At 39.1% G+C, this 18,149-nt stretch overlaps 1 protein-coding gene across 2 annotated transcripts in view; it reads left to right on the top strand.

Annotated features, from left to right (window-relative positions):
* Nucleotides 1-18,149, top strand: part of C4BPA (complement component 4 binding protein alpha) — a 29,748-nt gene continuing 11,599 nt past the window's right edge. Inside the window, exons 1-6 of one of the 2 annotated variants that reach the window (XM_077902301.1) lie at nucleotides 1-115; nucleotides 10,750-10,913; nucleotides 11,906-12,091; nucleotides 12,928-13,027; nucleotides 16,407-16,492; nucleotides 16,886-17,080. In XM_077902301.1, coding sequence (XP_077758427.1) covers nucleotides 10,754-10,913; nucleotides 11,906-12,091; nucleotides 12,928-13,027; nucleotides 16,407-16,492; nucleotides 16,886-17,080 — 727 coding nt within the window. In that variant the 5' untranslated portion in view covers nucleotides 1-115; nucleotides 10,750-10,753. Of the gene's footprint in view, nucleotides 116-1,998; nucleotides 2,167-10,749; nucleotides 10,914-11,905; nucleotides 12,092-12,927; nucleotides 13,028-16,406; nucleotides 16,493-16,885; nucleotides 17,081-18,149 lie in introns of those variants that run through there. The other variant, XM_077902300.1, reaches the window with a different exon arrangement.

The following is an 18,149-nucleotide window of genomic DNA, read 5'->3' as shown; positions in this document are numbered from 1 at the left end:
AAATTACTGTTGGGGTCAGAAGGTGAAGCATCTTTCTGGGCAGGAAATGAGAAGTTCCCCTTTGGATGTGCGGCATGTAAGGTGCTTCTAAGGTGTCCGATGGGCAACAAACACAGTAAGTCTGCATTAAGGAGAGTGATCAGAGATACAGAGGTGGTCATGGGGTAGTTCTCTTATAAGGAATAAAGCCATGACGGCAGGTACAATAAAGGTAATGAAGAGAAATATTTTTGAAAAGAAGAACCTGGGACATATCTATATGTAGGGATGAGAAAGAACAAGAAGAGGTAAGAACAAATAAGCATTTTGTAAAAGAGGTGAATCAGAAAAGTTCATGAAAATGGAAGTCAAAGGAGAAGAGTTTCAGAAAGGAGATTATCAGCAGGGCTGATGAGAAATCAGGAGATAAGAAATTAAGAGCATGCCTGAAAGAGGTGTGTCCCTAAGCAAGGGAAGAAGCCAGAATGGGAGGCCACAACAGGAGGGGCGGAAGGAGGGGGATTAAGGAGAAAGTAAGCAGGAAACTCAGGAGACCTAAGAACTTAATTATCTCATGACCGAGCAAAAATGAAATTTGAGGTTTTGGCAAGATTTAAGGAATATTTCAGGATGAAAGATGCATTGAAAATAAGAAAAGAACAGAGATCTCTTCTGAAGCAAGAGTGACTAAGAGGCGGCACCTGAGTGGCTCAGTCGGTTAAGGGTCTGCCTTTGGCTCAAGTCTTGATCCTGGGTTCCTGGGATCCAGTCCTGTATCCGGCTCCCTGCTCAGCGGGGAGTCTGCTTCTCCTTCTCCCTCTGCCCCTCCTCCTCCTGCTCTCTCTCTCCCTCTCCTTCTCATTCTCTTTCTCAAATAAAATCTTGAAAAAAAAAAAAAAACTAGGAGAGAAATGTGAGGTGAATAGAAGCTACTGTAGAATGATTGTTTAGTGGACTAGGAGGCAAGATCACCAGCTGAGAGGAAAACAGTTAGGTGACCTGGAGAGAAAAACTTGGAACAGTCACTGTGGAAAGGAAAGCAAAGCACTGTAGATTTGGGAAATGGTATTTCGAAAACTCAACTTTAAAGGTGGTATTTCCTTCGATTTAGCTCTCAAGATTTGGCATAATCTGGAATCCTCTACACTCATTCTCGGCAAATCAGCAAATCGGTCTCACCTTGTGACTTGGCCCATGTTCTCTTTACCTTCTCATTTTTATCTAATAATTTTGCTACTTTTCATTCAAAGCCCAGCTCAAATCTCGTATCTCTGTCAAAGCTTGTGAGATGCTTCGATTCTGCTCTTTTCTGAGACCCTTAAGAGACTTCTGATATTTATGACAGAAAAAGTGAAGTTTTCAGGAAAAATTCCCCTTTAATAGCCATCTCCCGAGCACACAAACCTCGACTTTGAGGAATAATACCTTAATTAGATAAATGTCAGAGTTTGAGGTTCTTCCTAGATCTGAATGATCACAAACAGCGCTCCGTGACAGATCAACTTCTGGAAATAATTTGGTGTCCGACAATGTAGTAGTCAATGAACATGTATTGCACATTGCAGAAATTGGGTAAATTTGTTAAACTCCCCCACCATTGTGCTTTCTTGGGGTGGAATGAAGACCAACAAGGGCAAAGTCATCAGTCACTGAGCCCCAGGAAGGCCTGCTGGACCTAGCATCGTGGAAAGTGGATCAAAGTGGACCTAGTCGCAACCCTACAGTACCCAAGTTTTCTAGGCTAGCTGCATTGCAACATATATGTCTGCCTTGTATTTATGAAAAGAAAAAAGAATCTTGGCATCAAATTCATATTGCCTTTCCACTTAGGGGAAATGCTTGGCAGAGAAGAAAACAAATGATTGCAACACGTTATCAAGAATAAGGGTTAGTGCCCAGAAAAGGAGATTAGGTAAATACCAGTGCTTTATTTCTGTTGTTAATCATTCACTGGGCCAGTAGAAAGTCTCTGCCCATCCATTACAATTTAGCCATCCCTGATCAGCCAATCACATGCCTGGAATTCAGGGACTTTGTGGTGGTGCAATTACCAGCTAGCTTCAGGGGACTCTGGTAAACTGATCTGGGGAGGAACTAAAATTATTAGAGATCCAGACCGTTTTTCCCTGGAGAAACGACCCAAGGCCCCACAATAGAGTCTTCTACTTCTTCTTCAGCTACCTGCAGGTCAGTGGGTTACTTGGGGTACCTTGAGGAAAAGGCCGGTGTGTTTGGCCTTTTAAGGAGGACAAGATTAGAAAGATAAGACAAACACTTGGAGGGTATTTTCAGCTGAAATCTTTTCAGGAGTACTGCATTAGTGGATTATATGACTTGAAAAGTACATATAAATGTACTTTTAAATTATTTAAAATTTTAAAAATTTTTTTAAATTAAATTTAAATTTAATTTAAATTTTTTTAAATTATAAATGGGGAATAATAATGCATACTAATAAACTAAAGCAGAAAGGAAGTGAAAGGTGACTCTCGCTATTGTATCTAAAAGTCAAGAGTGTTGGTTCATTGATTCTTTACCATCACTCCACACAGGAGTTGAGGCAGGAGGTAAAGCAGACTTTCCAAAGGGTTTCACAGAAGACCTGGTTTGTATAGGCTACAGCCTAAAAATTGATGCAATGCCCTTTGAGATTTAATTAACCCCCCTCACATCCTCTCCACCATCAACAGCAAAGATCTTTTGATTTGGTAATAAGAAGGATGTTGCTCAGCCTCCAGTTAGCTTTCTGAAGCTAGAAACCTTAGTTGTTCTCACCTCCTTTCTCTTCCTCACTTCTCTGAATTCAGCAATGTTGATTACTCTTCTTTCTTGAAGTTTCCTTCTCCCTTGGTGGGGCAAGACACAGTACTATTCTTGTTCTTATTTTTGACTCCTCAACCACTCTTAGCTGATTCCTGTTCTGTCTCTCTAAATACAGTATTACAAAGAGAATGAAAAATAGAATATCTAGAATGAGCAGAAGCATCACAGAAGGTTAGGCTTAAGTGTAGTGATACACTTGAATATAATATGAGCACACAAGGAAGAAGCTGATAGATAAAGAGATTCCAGGAAGGAAGTGAAAGTGTGTAAGCAATTTCTTTCTGGGATCTGGAAGTGATGTGATTGAGTGTGCAGCTATAAGAAAGGAGCTGAGACTGGAGAAAAATATTACCCTTTCCAAAGGTAGGCAAGCTTTTTTCCTTTTTTTTTTTTTTTTTTTTAAAGATCTTATTTATTTGAGAGAGAACATGAGCAGGAGGGAGAGGGAGAAGCAAACTCCCCTGTTGAGCAGGGAGCCCAACCTCAGGGCTCAATCCCAGGACCCTGGGATCATGACCTGAGCTGAAGCTGCTACTGCTATGCATAACTGACTGAGCCACCCAGGCACCCCAGGACGTATGTAAGCTTTAGAGTTTAGACAAAATAAATACATGGACTTAAAAAAGTAATCTTTAATGGAAGAAGAAAGTTGGGAGCTGAGGATTTTTCCAGTGCCTCTCAAATTGTGCTGCACTGTGCAAGCCATCAGAGACCTGCCATGTTGGCTATAACTCTTGAGTTGGTTTCACTTCTATAGGAATTTAAAAGGTGAAGATGTCATCAAAATATTAGGGCATTTGCCTGGGAAGTCTAAGCTTTTCAGTGGGTAGCTAATAGCATTCCAGACTTTGTATGGAATGGAAAGATGATATAAGTTTACTGTCATCGTTTGAGAGTTGAGAAACTAAGACCCACGGAGCTGACATGGCTTCTTCAAGATCATAGGATTAGACTGTAGTGTGACTGGGGCTCCAATTCGGGTCTCCTTAACTCTCAAGTCCTAGTCGCCCCATCCTCTGTGGTTTGCTGAATCCTGTGCAGGTTCTACTGACGGACCACAGGCATCATGATGGTGAACTGCGGATGCCACCCCTGGCCCACTGAGCCACCGTACAACCTGAGAACTAGTGAGGGAAGTGGGATCACTGTATTATTTATCTCTCCAAAATTTATGAAACACTTCATAGACATTATTCCACTTGGTCTTCAGTAAGGCAGTTAGTTAGTCATTCTTACTCTGAAGATAAAACTATATTGAGTTTTATTTATTTCACATTTATTGGATAACTATTATAGTTACAGTATCAGGTCAGCAAATTAAGAAGTTGAATTAACATCTTCATGTCTTCATGGGACCCGCAATCTATTTTAGGAAGTAAGTGAATAGTGAATAGAAACAATACAATGTGGTATTACGATTAAGGTATCAGGGAAATACTAGGGGAGCATAGAAGTGACTCATATTTCTCGATGGGTTTGGACAATTCTTCATTAAGGAGGTGACATTTGATCTGGACAGTGAATCAAGAGCATCCGTGCACAAGAGATGTTATATGAAAATGCTTGTAAGAGTTAAAAAAAAATCCAGGATGGGGCAATTGGGTGGCTCAATCCATTAAGCATATGTCTTCAGCTCAGGTCATGATCCCAGGGTCCTGAGATCCAGCCCCAGTGTTAAGCTCCCTGCTCCATGACAAGTCTGCTTCTCCCTCTCCCTCTGCCTGCTGCTTTGCCTACTTGTGCTCTCTCGCATGCATTCTTTCTCATAAATAAATAAATAAATTAATTAATTAATTAATTAATTTAAAAAATCTTTAAAGAGATCCAGAATGTGTTTGAGAAAGATAGAAACCTTCACGAAGTTAAGGCACAGTGTTTCAAGTGAGTAGAAGCAGAGGAAGGTTGGGAGAGGTATGGAAACCTAGTGAATTTGGGACCATTGGAGTTTTTAAGTAAATTGCTTTTTTGGAATCAGCCTACAAGCTGGTTTACAAATGTTTAGGGGCTTTAGTGGTGGTCTAGGGTGGGTGAAGGAAATTATAAGTACATAAATCCAGACTATGGAAGGGGGGTGGGTGTAGGAAAGAGTGCAGATTCTAGTGCTGCTATGGCCAACGTAATGGGACTTGGAGACTGAACATGGGGGGCAGTGGTGGGCAAGAGAGAGGAGGCCAGGATGGCTCAGGTTTCTAGTCCAGGGGGGCTGGATGGAGATGATTACCTTAGCCCAGACAGAAAACATAGACGTCAAGTGTGTTGGAGAGAAGATAGTGGGTTTCCTTTGGGATACATTGGATTCAAGGTACATGGGAGATACTAATGATGCAGTTAGAAAACTGATGTAAACCTTGGGAATTATACCTTAAACGTAAAAAAAAATAAAAAAAGGATTTTGCTTAAATAAGAAATTCAACAATCGGTTGCCAGGGGTTGGGGGTAGGGAATAGGGAGAGCTTGGTAAAAGGATACAAATTTTCATCTGTAAGATAAAGAGGTTCTGAGGATCTAATGTAAAACATGATGACTATATTTGATAACACTGTATTGTATAATTAAAATTTGCTAAGAGAGTAGAACTTAAATGTTATCACACAAAAAAAGATAAATATTGAGGTGATAGACATGTTCATTGACAAAATGGGTGGCTGAAAGGGAGGCAGTCCTTTCACTAGGTGTACCTGTGTCAAATCACCATGATATACACTTTAAATATCTCACAGTTTAGGCACTTATACCTCAATAAAGCTGATATTTTAAAAAAAGAAATCTAACAAGATGCCTGAGTAGCTCAGCTAGTTAAGCATCAGACTCTTGATTTAAGCTCAGCTCCTCATCTCATGGCCTTGGGCTTGAGCCCCGAGTCTAGTCTGCTTGAGATTCTCTTTCTCCCTCTCCATCTACCCCTCCTCCTACTCAAACAGCTCACTCACTAAATGAGTAAATAACTAAACAAATAAAATCTTTTAAAGAAAGAGAGAGAGAGAAGTCCAACAAAGAGACAAGTTTGAATTTACTTTCAGAATTACAAATGAAAATTGTAATCATCTATTTCTGGATTTGCAAAGAACACTCACAGGTATTTGTCACATTCAAAAACAGAAATGTAATTTAAATATTATCCCAGACAAAAAAGAAATTTGTGAAGATAACCAGTTAGAATGATAGACTTTTCCGGAGTCTATAATTGAAAAGTTTTGTTCAAGTGGCAGAGCAATGATCTCTAAAGTCCCGAAATAATATTTGCAAGGTCATCGTTTTGATGAGGATGTCGTCTTTTGTGCAGCTACAGGGGAAGACAAAATAGTTTCTCCTTACTTTGCTGGGATTTCTTTCACTGATTTTTCAGAAATGTTCACTATTTCAAAGCTAAACACTGGAATTCCAGTTGCTAGTGACAAGATCAATGGAGGTGGGCCCAAAGACTCAAAATTTATGTATGGGACTGAATAGGGTCAAGTAAGATTTTTATTAACAACTGAGTTTATGAAGCCTGTAAGTTTTTGCACTTATAGAAGACAGCTGGGCCCAGAGGTCTGTGAGTGATTCATGGGTGATGGTCAATGTCGTGGGACTATGTGAGTTCCTCTCAGGAAGACAGTGAAAACTGGGGGAAGAAGAAGCCCCAGGACAGGCCCCTTTGGGCTCCAGAGTCTCTGCTTTGCAGGTGGCCCTGCATGTCACCATCGCCAAAGGCCACGGTGAAGACCGAACTGATGGCTTCTGGCCCAAGTCCAGTGGGCTTTCCTCTGCACTGGAGTTTAATTGAAGTACCTGGTGATGCAGCCAAATGTCATTGTAATTTTCATCACTAATTTTTTAAATTTTATTTTTATTTATGAGAGAGAGAGAGAGACTAGGCACGGGGAGCAGCAGAGGGAGACAGGCAAGCAGACTGCACTGAGCACAGAGCCCGACTCTGGGCTCAATCTTAAGACCCTAAGATCATGACCTGAGCCAAAATTAAGAGTCAGAGGCTGACTGAGCCACCCAGGTGCCCCATACATACATCATTTTGATGATGATGTTTTGACTTCAGGTGGGGTTGGCACATGGTCCCAATCCCTTCACTTTCTTCTCTGACATTTCTTTTGAATGTTTTCTGTGTGCCATCTGTGCACCGAGCCAAGGTGGCTCTCAGCAGTTCTGAGAGATGTGTATATTCCTCATTCCTATTTTATAAAGGAGGAAATTGAAGCTTAGTGGAGTGGAGTATCCTGCCCAGGGATACCCGGTTCCCATCTGCTGGAGCCAGGATTCAATCCACATAGCCTGGATCTGACTCCAGAGTCCATGCTTCATGGTCTGGCCACATACTTTCCTCTTGTGTCTCCAGCACTGTGTCTGTGGCCTCAGTGTGAGGCCAAGTGACATGAATTCCTCAGCACAATGCAGGGTCTGTATGGATGGCTGCCTTTTCTCCTCTTTTATAACCTGTGGAGGGAGGAGAACTAGTCTTTGCCCATTCCTTCCCTCCTCACTGTCCTCTGGTGAATGACTGAGGATTTGATGGCTTCAGTTTAAGGATGGGGAAGAGCTTAGAGTAAAATCACTGGGGTCTTTTTTCATGAAGATACAGGTGTGCCTTGCTTATTAAAGTCAGTTAAAATCTGACCTTGACAAAACAAATGCTGTTAAGAGTAACTATGGACGTGGAACAGTATTATTGTTCTTCAAAGCATTTTATCACTAGGTGCTTTTGAATGTAACTTCAACAGACATGGATTGAGCGCCTTAACTGTGGGAGGCAGGGTGCTAGGTACTAGGTGGGGCAGAAGCAAGTAGGAACCCACCTCTGACTTCAAGGACCTTATGGCCTAGAGTTGAAGACAGACTTCAGATGTCAGTGATAGGCCACAGCTGAACAAAAATGATAAACACCGAGTTGTAATTAGAATATGAAGGCTGGCCAGGAGGAAAGGAGGAATCACTGGAGAAAAGACGGGCAGAACGAGTAGGAATTGGAGAGGGAAGAAGGACAAGAGGGCAGGTGATATGGGCAGGGGTGCGTTACAGGAAAATGTTTGGGACTATGAGAGCTCCAGGTTGTCCAGCACAGCCAAACCCTGGGGGGCTCATACCACACAACTGAAAAACTCCTTGCCAGAAGCCAGTTGAGTGAATGCCAACTCCTGAAGGATCAGTTCGCTGAGATCAATTTGCTAAGTTCATCAGATGATCAACTTACTGAACATCATTTTAAATACTCATTTTGAGTCTACTCAATGATTATAAATATATTCTCTTCGAACACAGCTAATGAATATGTTCTTTGTAGCAGCATTTTAAGTATTTCTTTTCAATTCTTAAAAGTAAGGATGTAGTCTTATGGCTATATTTTTATAAATATACTCAGGAGTATATTATACTGAGTATATGAGTATATATACTCATTTTCCTGAGTATATACAATGTATATGCTTCTATTGTGAACATAAGAACTGCAACAATTCATATGGGCAATTTGCACTTTATACTATCAGCCTCTTGAGTTTTTACAGTCAAATTCTATGATGTCAATATATTGGTATTTTTATTTTATTTTAGTTTTCTTCATTTTTTAAAAAATTAAAAACAGTTTCCAGCTTATTTTGAAATTTTAAAAAAATACATGGTATATTTTTGGTATATTTTTATATTGGTATATTTTTATTATTCTCTATTTTTTAGTGGTATATTTTTAAATCTCTCCAAGTTCACTGAAATTCAGCAACCATACCAACTCTCTGAACTCATAAAAAAAGGAAAGAAACTCATTTCTATAGGTTTTACAATTCATAACAGTTTTCATTGGATGGGAGAAATTTATATTTTGCAAATTTCATGGATGATTTAATGGACTGGGTTTCACTACCTGGAACTACCCTTATCCCCATCTGTCTTCCATCTCATCTGGATTGTTAAGGCAAGAGGAAGAGAGTCCAGAGGTTGGGAGAGGAGGAAGGGGGCAAACAAAAAAGAAAGGAGGTGTGTCAGGGCCCCAAATGCTGATCCTGACTCCTAACACCTCTTTAGACCACATCAAGGTATTCAGTACAGATTCTGTAAACATATTTTAGTAAGCAAATGCATTTGGCAAGTGGATCATCAGGTTGAACTTCTTTTTTGGTGGAATTGTCCTAGTGGCCACGTCCAGAGCTCAGGGGTCAGGGTGTCTGTCAAGGTAGACTGACAGTCTTTGGAAGAATAGCTTTAGCAGAACTGAATTTTAGAAAGATAAGACCAAATGAGTCATTACTCAATGAAGAAGTTAGGCCCACCCCTATGGTATGAAGAGTCATTAGAAACTTGTCTCTTCCTGTAAAATGTGGGACAGAAGCATCTTTGAGGGAAATTTTGAAGGCCCTCAAAAGATTCACGCATCGTATGAATTGTGAACACATGGGGCATAGAGAATCGCCTGGTTATAACAGGTATCAGAATAAACAATGAAATTCAGTATTTCTTTGGGAGTTAACTTTGAATATTCCTTTAAGGACAAGGACTCTTTCTAATGTAAATTTAAGATAGATTGTTTTTCCCAAAGGGAACAGGAGTGGCAGTGAAAAGGGGTCTTCGTGATTTTGCTTTAAAGAAGTCTTTATGTGGATGGAACTGGAGGGTATTATGCTGAGTGAAATAAGTCAATCAGAGAAGGACAAACATTATATGGTCTCATTCATTTGGGGAATATAAAAAATAGTGAAAGGGAATAAAGGGGAAAAGAGAAAAAATGAGTGGGAAATATCAGAAAGGGAGACAGAACATGAGAGACTCGTAACTCTGGGAAACGAACTACGGGGGTGGAAGGGGAGGTGGGCGGGGGGTGGGGGTGACTGGGTGACGGGCACTGAGGGGGGCACTTGATGGGATGAGCACTGGGTGTTATTCTATATGTTGGCAAATTGAACACCAATAAAAAATAAATTTATATATAAAAAAGATTCTATAAAATTAAAAATTAAAAAATTAAAAAAATAAAGAAGTCTTTAAATTTTCTGATCAAATATGAAAGTACAATTTGTCATAAATATTTTTCTTTCTCTTTATACAGCTGCATGTATAACACACATACATATATACGTATCTCTCCATAAACCATTCTCTTAAAACTGCAAATTGCATGAATGTCTATTGCCTCTGTCGACAGTTGTCATGAGGAACTCTCAGTACTCTAAAGATTTGACTCCTTTTCTCCATCTCATCATTTTCTTGCCTTTGTTATTATTTTGTCTCCAATTTGTTCCCTCTTCTCCACCTCCTCTGCCATTTTCTGGGTTTGGACCATCTCTGCGGCTCACCTGGACAATTGCAATAGTCTTCTTCCTCAACCGTCCAGTTTCTTCTCTTTGTTTACTGTGGTCTATCAGGTACACATCTGCCACAATGATTGATTGATTGATTGATTGATTGATTTCACAATGATCTTTTTAAAGTGCAATCATGAGTCCTTTCTTAGCTTAAAAGCAAACAAAGGGATGCCTGGGTGGCTCAGTGGTTGAGCATCTGCTTTTGGCTCAGGTCCTGATTCCAGGATCCTGGGATCAAGTCCCCCTTGGGCTCCCCACAGGGACCCTGCTTCTCCATCTGCCTGTGTCTCTGCCCCTCTCTCTGTGTATCTCTCATGAATAAACAAAATCTTAAAAACACAAAGGGAAAACAAAATCCAAAATGAAAAACAGTGGTTCTTTATTCCCTAAAGGGTAGCATCTATACATTCCTAAACCTGCCTCTTGTGTCCCATTCAGACACATCTATAATCTGTCCCTTCTTAGCAACCACCTCCCCATCTCTTCTCTGAGCCAAGGCTGACACCCCCTGCCTTGTGTTGGAACATTTATGTGCATGTGCTTCTTTCTACTCCAGGCCATGATTTCCTTGAAGATGTGGACCGTACCCATAGTATTTATCCTCATGCTTTATGACAACTAGGAATCAATGACTGCTGATTAAACTGAGTTCTTTTGGCAGAAAAATGTGGGGGAATCATCAGGTCAAGCACCTCAGAGCTCCAAATGGGATCCTTCACAGAAATGAGAAAATGGCAGCTCGGCCCTTGTCTAGGTTATGGAAAGTCTCTGATCCAACTCTGTTCCAAATGACCTTGGTCGCTGCTCTATTGGCTACTGTTCTTGGTGAGTAATAATAGAGAGATAAGTTCAGATCAGCAACAAACTTTCAAGATCATCCACCCATTTGCTTTTAAGATGAACAGATGATTAAGCTTTTGGTAAAAAGCCACCTTCAGCAACAAGACGTTTATTTCACCAGGAGTTTGGAATTTGGCATTTAAGCGGATTTGGAATTATTTGGGATGTAGAGAGAATTTGTTTTATCCACAAAAGGGATAGTTTTCTAGACTAGAATGCCCCCTAGCATTTCTAGAATGCCCCCTAGCATTTCTCCTCCAGGAGTTTCCAAAACAATTTGTCTCCCAACCATGACTTAAAACAAGTGTGTGGGATCTATCAGCCCAACTGAACAATTTTCACTGCCTCTAGGTCTATCCAGAATAGAGAGGAGAAATAAGTAAAGACTTCTCCTAGGTCTCCTGTAAGGTAATTTAGTCCCCTATTTAATTTTTGCAAGGAAAGCTGAATTAAAATCTTTATGTTTCCAGGACTCCATGTATCTTCCTTTGCATCATTCAACATCCAACATATACAAAAAGATGCAGATTAAAAATGTGGTTTTTATCCATCTCCCAGCCACCTAGTTTCCCTTTCCCAAGACAACCAATCTTACATAATGTTATTATTGATTAAATAATGTTTCTACTGAGGAAAATTGTAGGAACTACTGGCTTTGTCCAGCTATCTCTGGGTCAGCAGATAGAAGGAATCTGATGGGTAGATAAAATCACGTCTGCCATCCTTTGGATAAATTATCTCATTTACAGTAGAAAGGGAATGAAACATTTCTGCCTTTCATCATTATCATTTGTCAGCAAATGGACATTAGTGATCACTCACTGGATTCGTTGAACAATGGGGACAATAGGAGTTGTTATTTTTCTTAATTAGAGGAGAAAAGCATGGCCCTTGATCTGAAAATCATACTACTGAAACATTAAGATGTGTGTTTCAAGCCATAACTGATGGCTCTCTTTGTCCTTTTTACTCTCCAGGAGATTGTGGCCCTCCACCAAATTTACTCTTTGCTTTTCCAATGACAACTGTGGTAAATCAGACACACTTCAACCCTGGAGCTACCGTAAAATACACCTGCCGTCCCGGCTACGGTAGGGTTAGTTATAAAAGTTCGACTCTTACCTGTCAGGATGACACATGGAACTACTCTGAATTCTGTACCAGTAAGTATGAACATTTATTTTTCTTACCTATACTTTTCCTTTCTTTGCAAAGTTGTCTCAGGAATTAAGAGAATGACCAGATGAGAATCTTTGATCACTAAGAAACCATCGTTGTTAAGTCACTGATCTCAAGGTACATACATGTGCTGCTTTTTGGAAAAGCATAAACTAAAAACCAAATAAAGCAGAAATTATGAATTACCTAGTTGCAGTGAAAAAGAAGCTTATCCTTTACAGTGTAACTCACTAAACACTTCCTTCTGAGATGAACTACAAATTGAATTTTAATATTTTGAGACCCAGATTCATTCTCTCCAAAGTTACAAAAAGTTATGTAGCTAGAGAGAGGCAGTGTGGTTTCCAAAGAAACTTCACCCAAAATATCTGCTATGTTTGAGAGAAGATTCTGTGATTCACTTACGGCTGAGAATAAATTCTGTAATATCCTCCCAACAGTGAGGGTATTTACACTTTGTGTTGTCCCTTTTGTGACCAAGGACATGCATGCCTCAATATGAAGTACGTACCACAGATCCAGAATGGAGCGTAGCTCCCTGAACAGTGACCTACTGTCCTGGACCACAGACTCCATTACCACAGAGTTTTAACTGTTTTTCACTGTTGGTGAAATGTACCAGAAAAACATTAGATCAAATTTTGTAATCATTTATCCTCCAAAGTAAAAATTCAGTGAGTCGGGATCAGACATAAATTTGGATCTCAACCTCCAGATCTTTCTGGAAGCCTCTGTCAAAGCTAATCACTCGGTCTTCTTTTCTAATGCCTTATCTGTGAGTACTCGGAATCACTAATTATCATTTTAATTTTTCTGTCAGAGAGACGATGCAAAAACCCAGGAGAATTACAAAATGGGCAAGTGATAGCTAAGCCAGATCACTTGTTTGGATCACACTTGGAATTCGTTTGTTCAGAAGGGTGAGTGTGAAGCCGTCTAGATACAATGCTTTTAAATTAATTTTTCATAAATAGCTCATATTTTTCAAAAGTAAAAATGATGTAAAACCATATACACTGAGAATTCTCACTTCTACCCTCTTGCCATCCACCCCTTTCTTTCATGTCCTTATACAGGGATCCACTTTTATTGGTTTCTTATGTATCTTTCTGGTGTTTGCTTTTACAAATTCAAGCTAAAAATTAGTACGTTTTTATTTTACACCTCTCCAATGACAAGTGTAGTTTTGAATCTTGCTTTATTTTTGACTCATCAATATGCATAGGACATCGTATCGCATTTGTGCATAGAAGTACCTCACTGATTCGCCTTTACAGCTTCACAGAATGTTATCCTGTGATGTGTCGCGGATTAACAATCTGATGGATCCACAGATGTTTCCAATGTTTTGCTATTCTGATCGGTCCTCTGATGCACCATTTTGTACATATATAATTTTGCACAGATGTAGTTATATCAGTAGGGTAAATTTCTAGAGTGTGTTTTCTGGGTCAATGAGTACACATATTTGAAAATTTGAAAGATTTTTGCCAAATTGCTCTCCTTAGAGGTTACAATGTTTTACAGAGTATGTAAACATCTGTGTCTTCATAAACTTTCCAACTGTGTTGTCAATCTTTTGAAAATGTGAAATTTTCAAAAATTTTCCAATTTAAGAGGTAAAAATGAAATCTTATGGTATAGTGTTAAGGTATAGTTCTCTTATTATGAGTGAGGTTGAGCATATTTTTTCGTGTGTTCAAGAGATATTTGTATTAGTTTTTGAACTATTTGGCATATCCTTTGCCTATTTTTTCAATTAATTTCATGAAATTTTTATTAATTTCTAGGATAGATACATACATACATGAACATATATATATGCATATTAGGGTTTAGGACTTGTTTCTGGTAGGAGTTGAGTATATTATTTTTCTTTTGACTTGGCTATTGATACATTTTTTCTTTTCAGGGAAAAATTGTTTTATGCTTCGAATTTATAAAATTCTCTTTTTAAAATGGCTTCTGGATTTTAGCTCTTTATTTATTTGTTTATTTATTTATTTTTAATATTTTGTTTATTTATTCATGAGAGACACAGAGAGAGAGAGGTAAAGACACAGGCAGAGGGAGAAGCAGGCTCCATGCAGGGAGCCCAATGTGGGACTCCATCCTAGGATTCCAGGATCATGCCTTGAACCAAAGGCAGACGCTCAACTGCTGAGCCACCCAGGCGTCCCTTAGGTCTTCATGTAAAAGCCCTTCTCCAGCACAGGATTTTAAACTATTTGCCTAGAATTCTTCTGCTATTTTTATGTTTTCATATTTTTTTAATGTTTAAAGCTTTGATCCATTTGGAGTCAATATATAATTTACAGTGTAAGGTAAATATCCTAGGCTATATTTTTCCATATGACTTTCACATTATCTTGAAAGTCCATCTTCAGTTCACTGATTTGAGGAAGCTTTTTAATATTATACTAAATTCTCAAATGTATCTTGTATGTATCTGCATATGTTCTATTCAATGCCATTATTTTGTCTACATACTCATATACACATTTCAGGCTTTATAATATGTTTTAATACCCAATTTGAGTACTCCACCTTATTGCTTTTTAAAAAATTTCCTGACAGTACTTGTTTATTTTTCTATATATTAAAGAAGTTAGGCATATTTTAAAATCAGTGCTGGATTAGTGTTTAACTTAATTTTTGAAGAATAGATTTTTTTTTGTTTGTTTGTTTGTTTGTTTGTTTGTTTTTACGTTGAATCTCCCTGGACAAGAATAGGCTAGTATAAGGAAGGGAAAACTTTTCCTCTATGGTCTTAGGGTCTCTGACTGGGCTTGAGAATTAAATTGACATAAAGCAGATTAGCAGAAGAAAAGCACACAAATTTTATTTTTGATGTACATGGGAACCTTCATGAAAACTAAGACCCAAAAAGTGGTTAGGCCACAGTCTTTATATAGTAGATTGAACCAAAAGTAGCAATTGTGGAAAAGGAACAAAAATCCATGGGAGGGCTACAGGAAGATAAGAGTTATTTTGACGAGGTCTATTTGTACAGATTTCTCTTGGCTTCACCTCCCCATCTCTGGTGATAAGATTATTCTTTTCCTCCTGTATAGGGAGAGCATCTTTCACATGAGAGTTTTATCTCCTGAATTCAGGAAGAAAAGGGGAAGTCCGGGTGCCCTTCCTTTGTGTATTTTATGTGGTTTTCACTCAAAATGATCTTTAGTAATTTTAGTTTTTTTGACACAGGCCATTGAGTTCAATACTTTGTTGCTATGTACTGCTATTTTCAAATGTAGATTAAGTATTATTTTATTTCTCTAAGGCTTACTTGAAATACATTTTAAAATACCTGTTTTGTTCTGTTTTGTGTTCCTTCTTCAGGTTCTCCAACTAAGTATATGCTGATTGTCCTTTGCTTGTCATCTGCGTTTAACATTTTCCTCTAATGTTGTTTCCTTTTGTTTGGTTTTCTCACATGAATCCTTATTTATCTCTTACTGTGTATGGCTCCCCAGATGGAAAGTGAGACGATTCAGAAGGGAAGTGCTGTTGGAATGCTGAAGTGTTCCTACTGGAATAACCGGAAACCATACCTTTCCCTTGGTTTCCTGGGTAGTTTAGAAAACTTAGATTTTTAAGAAATTTCAAGATAAAAAAATGCTTGATTCTCACTGTCTTGTATCTTATTAAAAGGTTCATTTTTCTTAAGTTATTACTAAATAAATCCCAGGGGCTCTAGTTTGCTGAAGATAGTATTCAATCATAGTGTACATTTATTCCTTGATGATTATCATTTTAAAACATACGGACAAAGCTCTTTCTGTTACCATGATACACAGAGGGCAGTAAGACAAACTGAAGAAGGCTTAGAATTTGCCAAGAGCCATAAAAATGGGGATCGTGAATGGGGGAGTTAAGGGTATATTGGAGAAGGTGAGATCTGGAAGTCAGAGGGAGGCTGCATGTCAGAGGGCCTGAGGGTTTGGGGCTGGTAACCTGGCTGGTACTGTCATTTAGACAAAATTGTGGAACACATTCAAATGAGTCTTTTACCCGACATTGTGCTGGTTGAGCTCTGGATGAACTCCATGCATAATATATAGCTGCTCCCCAATAACAGATTCCAGAATATAAGAGGGAATGAACACACACACACAGCTCATTGCAATGATGAAGTTTTAGTTGTATGGAAGGCTCAATGGCAAATGTTCTCTGGAAAACATTCTTTCTTCCTTTTTACTATTGAATAACCTGTTCATTTGTTCAGACCCTTTTATTCAACTTAATTTAGGATAAGAAGAATTTCATTAAAATCTTCAATACTATCTCATTCAGATATATTTTAATTGGCCCAGCTACTAGTTATTGTGAGATCCAAGATAAAGGAGTTGATTGGAGTGATCCTCTCCCACTATGTATAAGTAAGTAAAGACTTTTTCTGACTTAACTGTAAACCTAAGCCATGTTAGAAAATAAAACTCTAGTGCATCTTTGTTGCTTCTTGTACCCTCTGTTAGAATTTTCAGGGGATTCCCAGGTGGCTCAGTATGCTCAGTGGTTTAGCACCTGCCTTTGGCCCAGGGCGTGATCCTGGAGTCTTGGAATTGAGTCCCCATCAGCCTTCCTGCATGGAGCCTGCTTCTCCCTCTGCCTCCATCTCTCTCTCTGTCTCTCTCTCTCTCTGTCTCTTTCTCTCTCTCTCTCTTATGAATAAATAAATAAAAATTTTAAAACAAAAAGAATTTTCATCATGAATGCTAGATGCCACGATAGATACTAGGTGCCCTGATTATTTCTTCTTCACTCACCCTCAGTTGCTAAATGTGAGCCACCTCCCAACATTGACAATGGGAAGCACAGTGGTGGAGATGAAGATTTCTACACATATGGCTCGTCTGTCACCTACAGATGTGACCCCAACTTCTCAATGTTAGGCAAAGCCTCCATTTCTTGCATGGTGGAAAATAAAACAATAGGTGTCTGGAGCCCAGGTCCTCCTATTTGTAAAAGTAAGTCAGAGTGATGAATTTTGGTTTGAACTGTTTGTTTAAAAGAAAAAGGTAGGTAAATTTGTTGGGAGAAAGGGAATGATTCCAAGATGAATTATTGCTGCAACACAGTCATTTATTTGCTCAACCAATATTTGTGTATGATGTACTGGTGTGCAGTAACAAACAGCACCAATATCTCATGGCTTTGCAAAGTACAAGTTGATTTTCATTCATATGGAGTCTGCTGCTCATCCAGGGCCAGCTGTAGTCTACAAGTTAATTTAGTGAGAAGCTTAGCAATCCCGGTTACTTTGATCTTGTGGTTTTTCCACATCAAAACGTGCTTTCAAAATCTGTTCAGTAGGTGAAGAGAGAAAAGTAAATTATGCCCTGGCTCCCTAAAAGAGCTTTGGTCTGAAGTGAACACCTATCACTTTACAGCCTTTTGTTCCAAACTAATAATGTGTAGACCCTACCTTGAGGAAACTGAGGAATATTGCCTTTTGTCTGTTCAGGGAGAGTAAGTGGGAATATTGGTTAGTGGTTATAATGTCCATCTCAAGTGCTTATAGAACAAGGCCAATGGTAATTAAATTAGAAACTCTATTGTGTATTGTTAGTTGGCTAATATGAGGCATCTTCCTTTGCTCCTAAGTGCCTATGGGATATCCCTTACAATTCTGATTCACCATAGAACACGATCAAATCAGGGGATGAAAAAACATGATACTGCAAACGATTCAAAATGCCAGGAGTCCAGACAGCAAGAGGTGGAAATGGCAGAGACTGAAATAGCAGGTTACGAAGGGCCTCATGTGTCACTCTGAGGAGTTCGGAGCAAAGGTGAACATTGAAAGGCTTTAACCAGGGAAGTAAATGTGTTGCGTTTCAGAAAGACAAGTCTGACTACAGAATGGACAACGATTCAAAGTGGGACAAAATTCAACACATAGACACTAGTTGCAACCATCTAGCCAAGTAGCGGAAGTAGCTTCAATCCTAGCCATGACGAATCAGGGTGGCAGGACTGATATGGTAGCTGGTGGGCAGTTGGTTCTTTGTGAGAGCACCGATTGCTGATGCCTGG

The sequence above is a fragment of the Canis aureus genome, chromosome 6, assembly GCF_053574225.1.
Source record: "Canis aureus isolate CA01 chromosome 6, VMU_Caureus_v.1.0, whole genome shotgun sequence".
Taxonomy (NCBI): Eukaryota; Metazoa; Chordata; class Mammalia; order Carnivora; family Canidae; genus Canis; species Canis aureus.
This window is presented reverse-complemented; position numbering and strand designations above follow the sequence as displayed.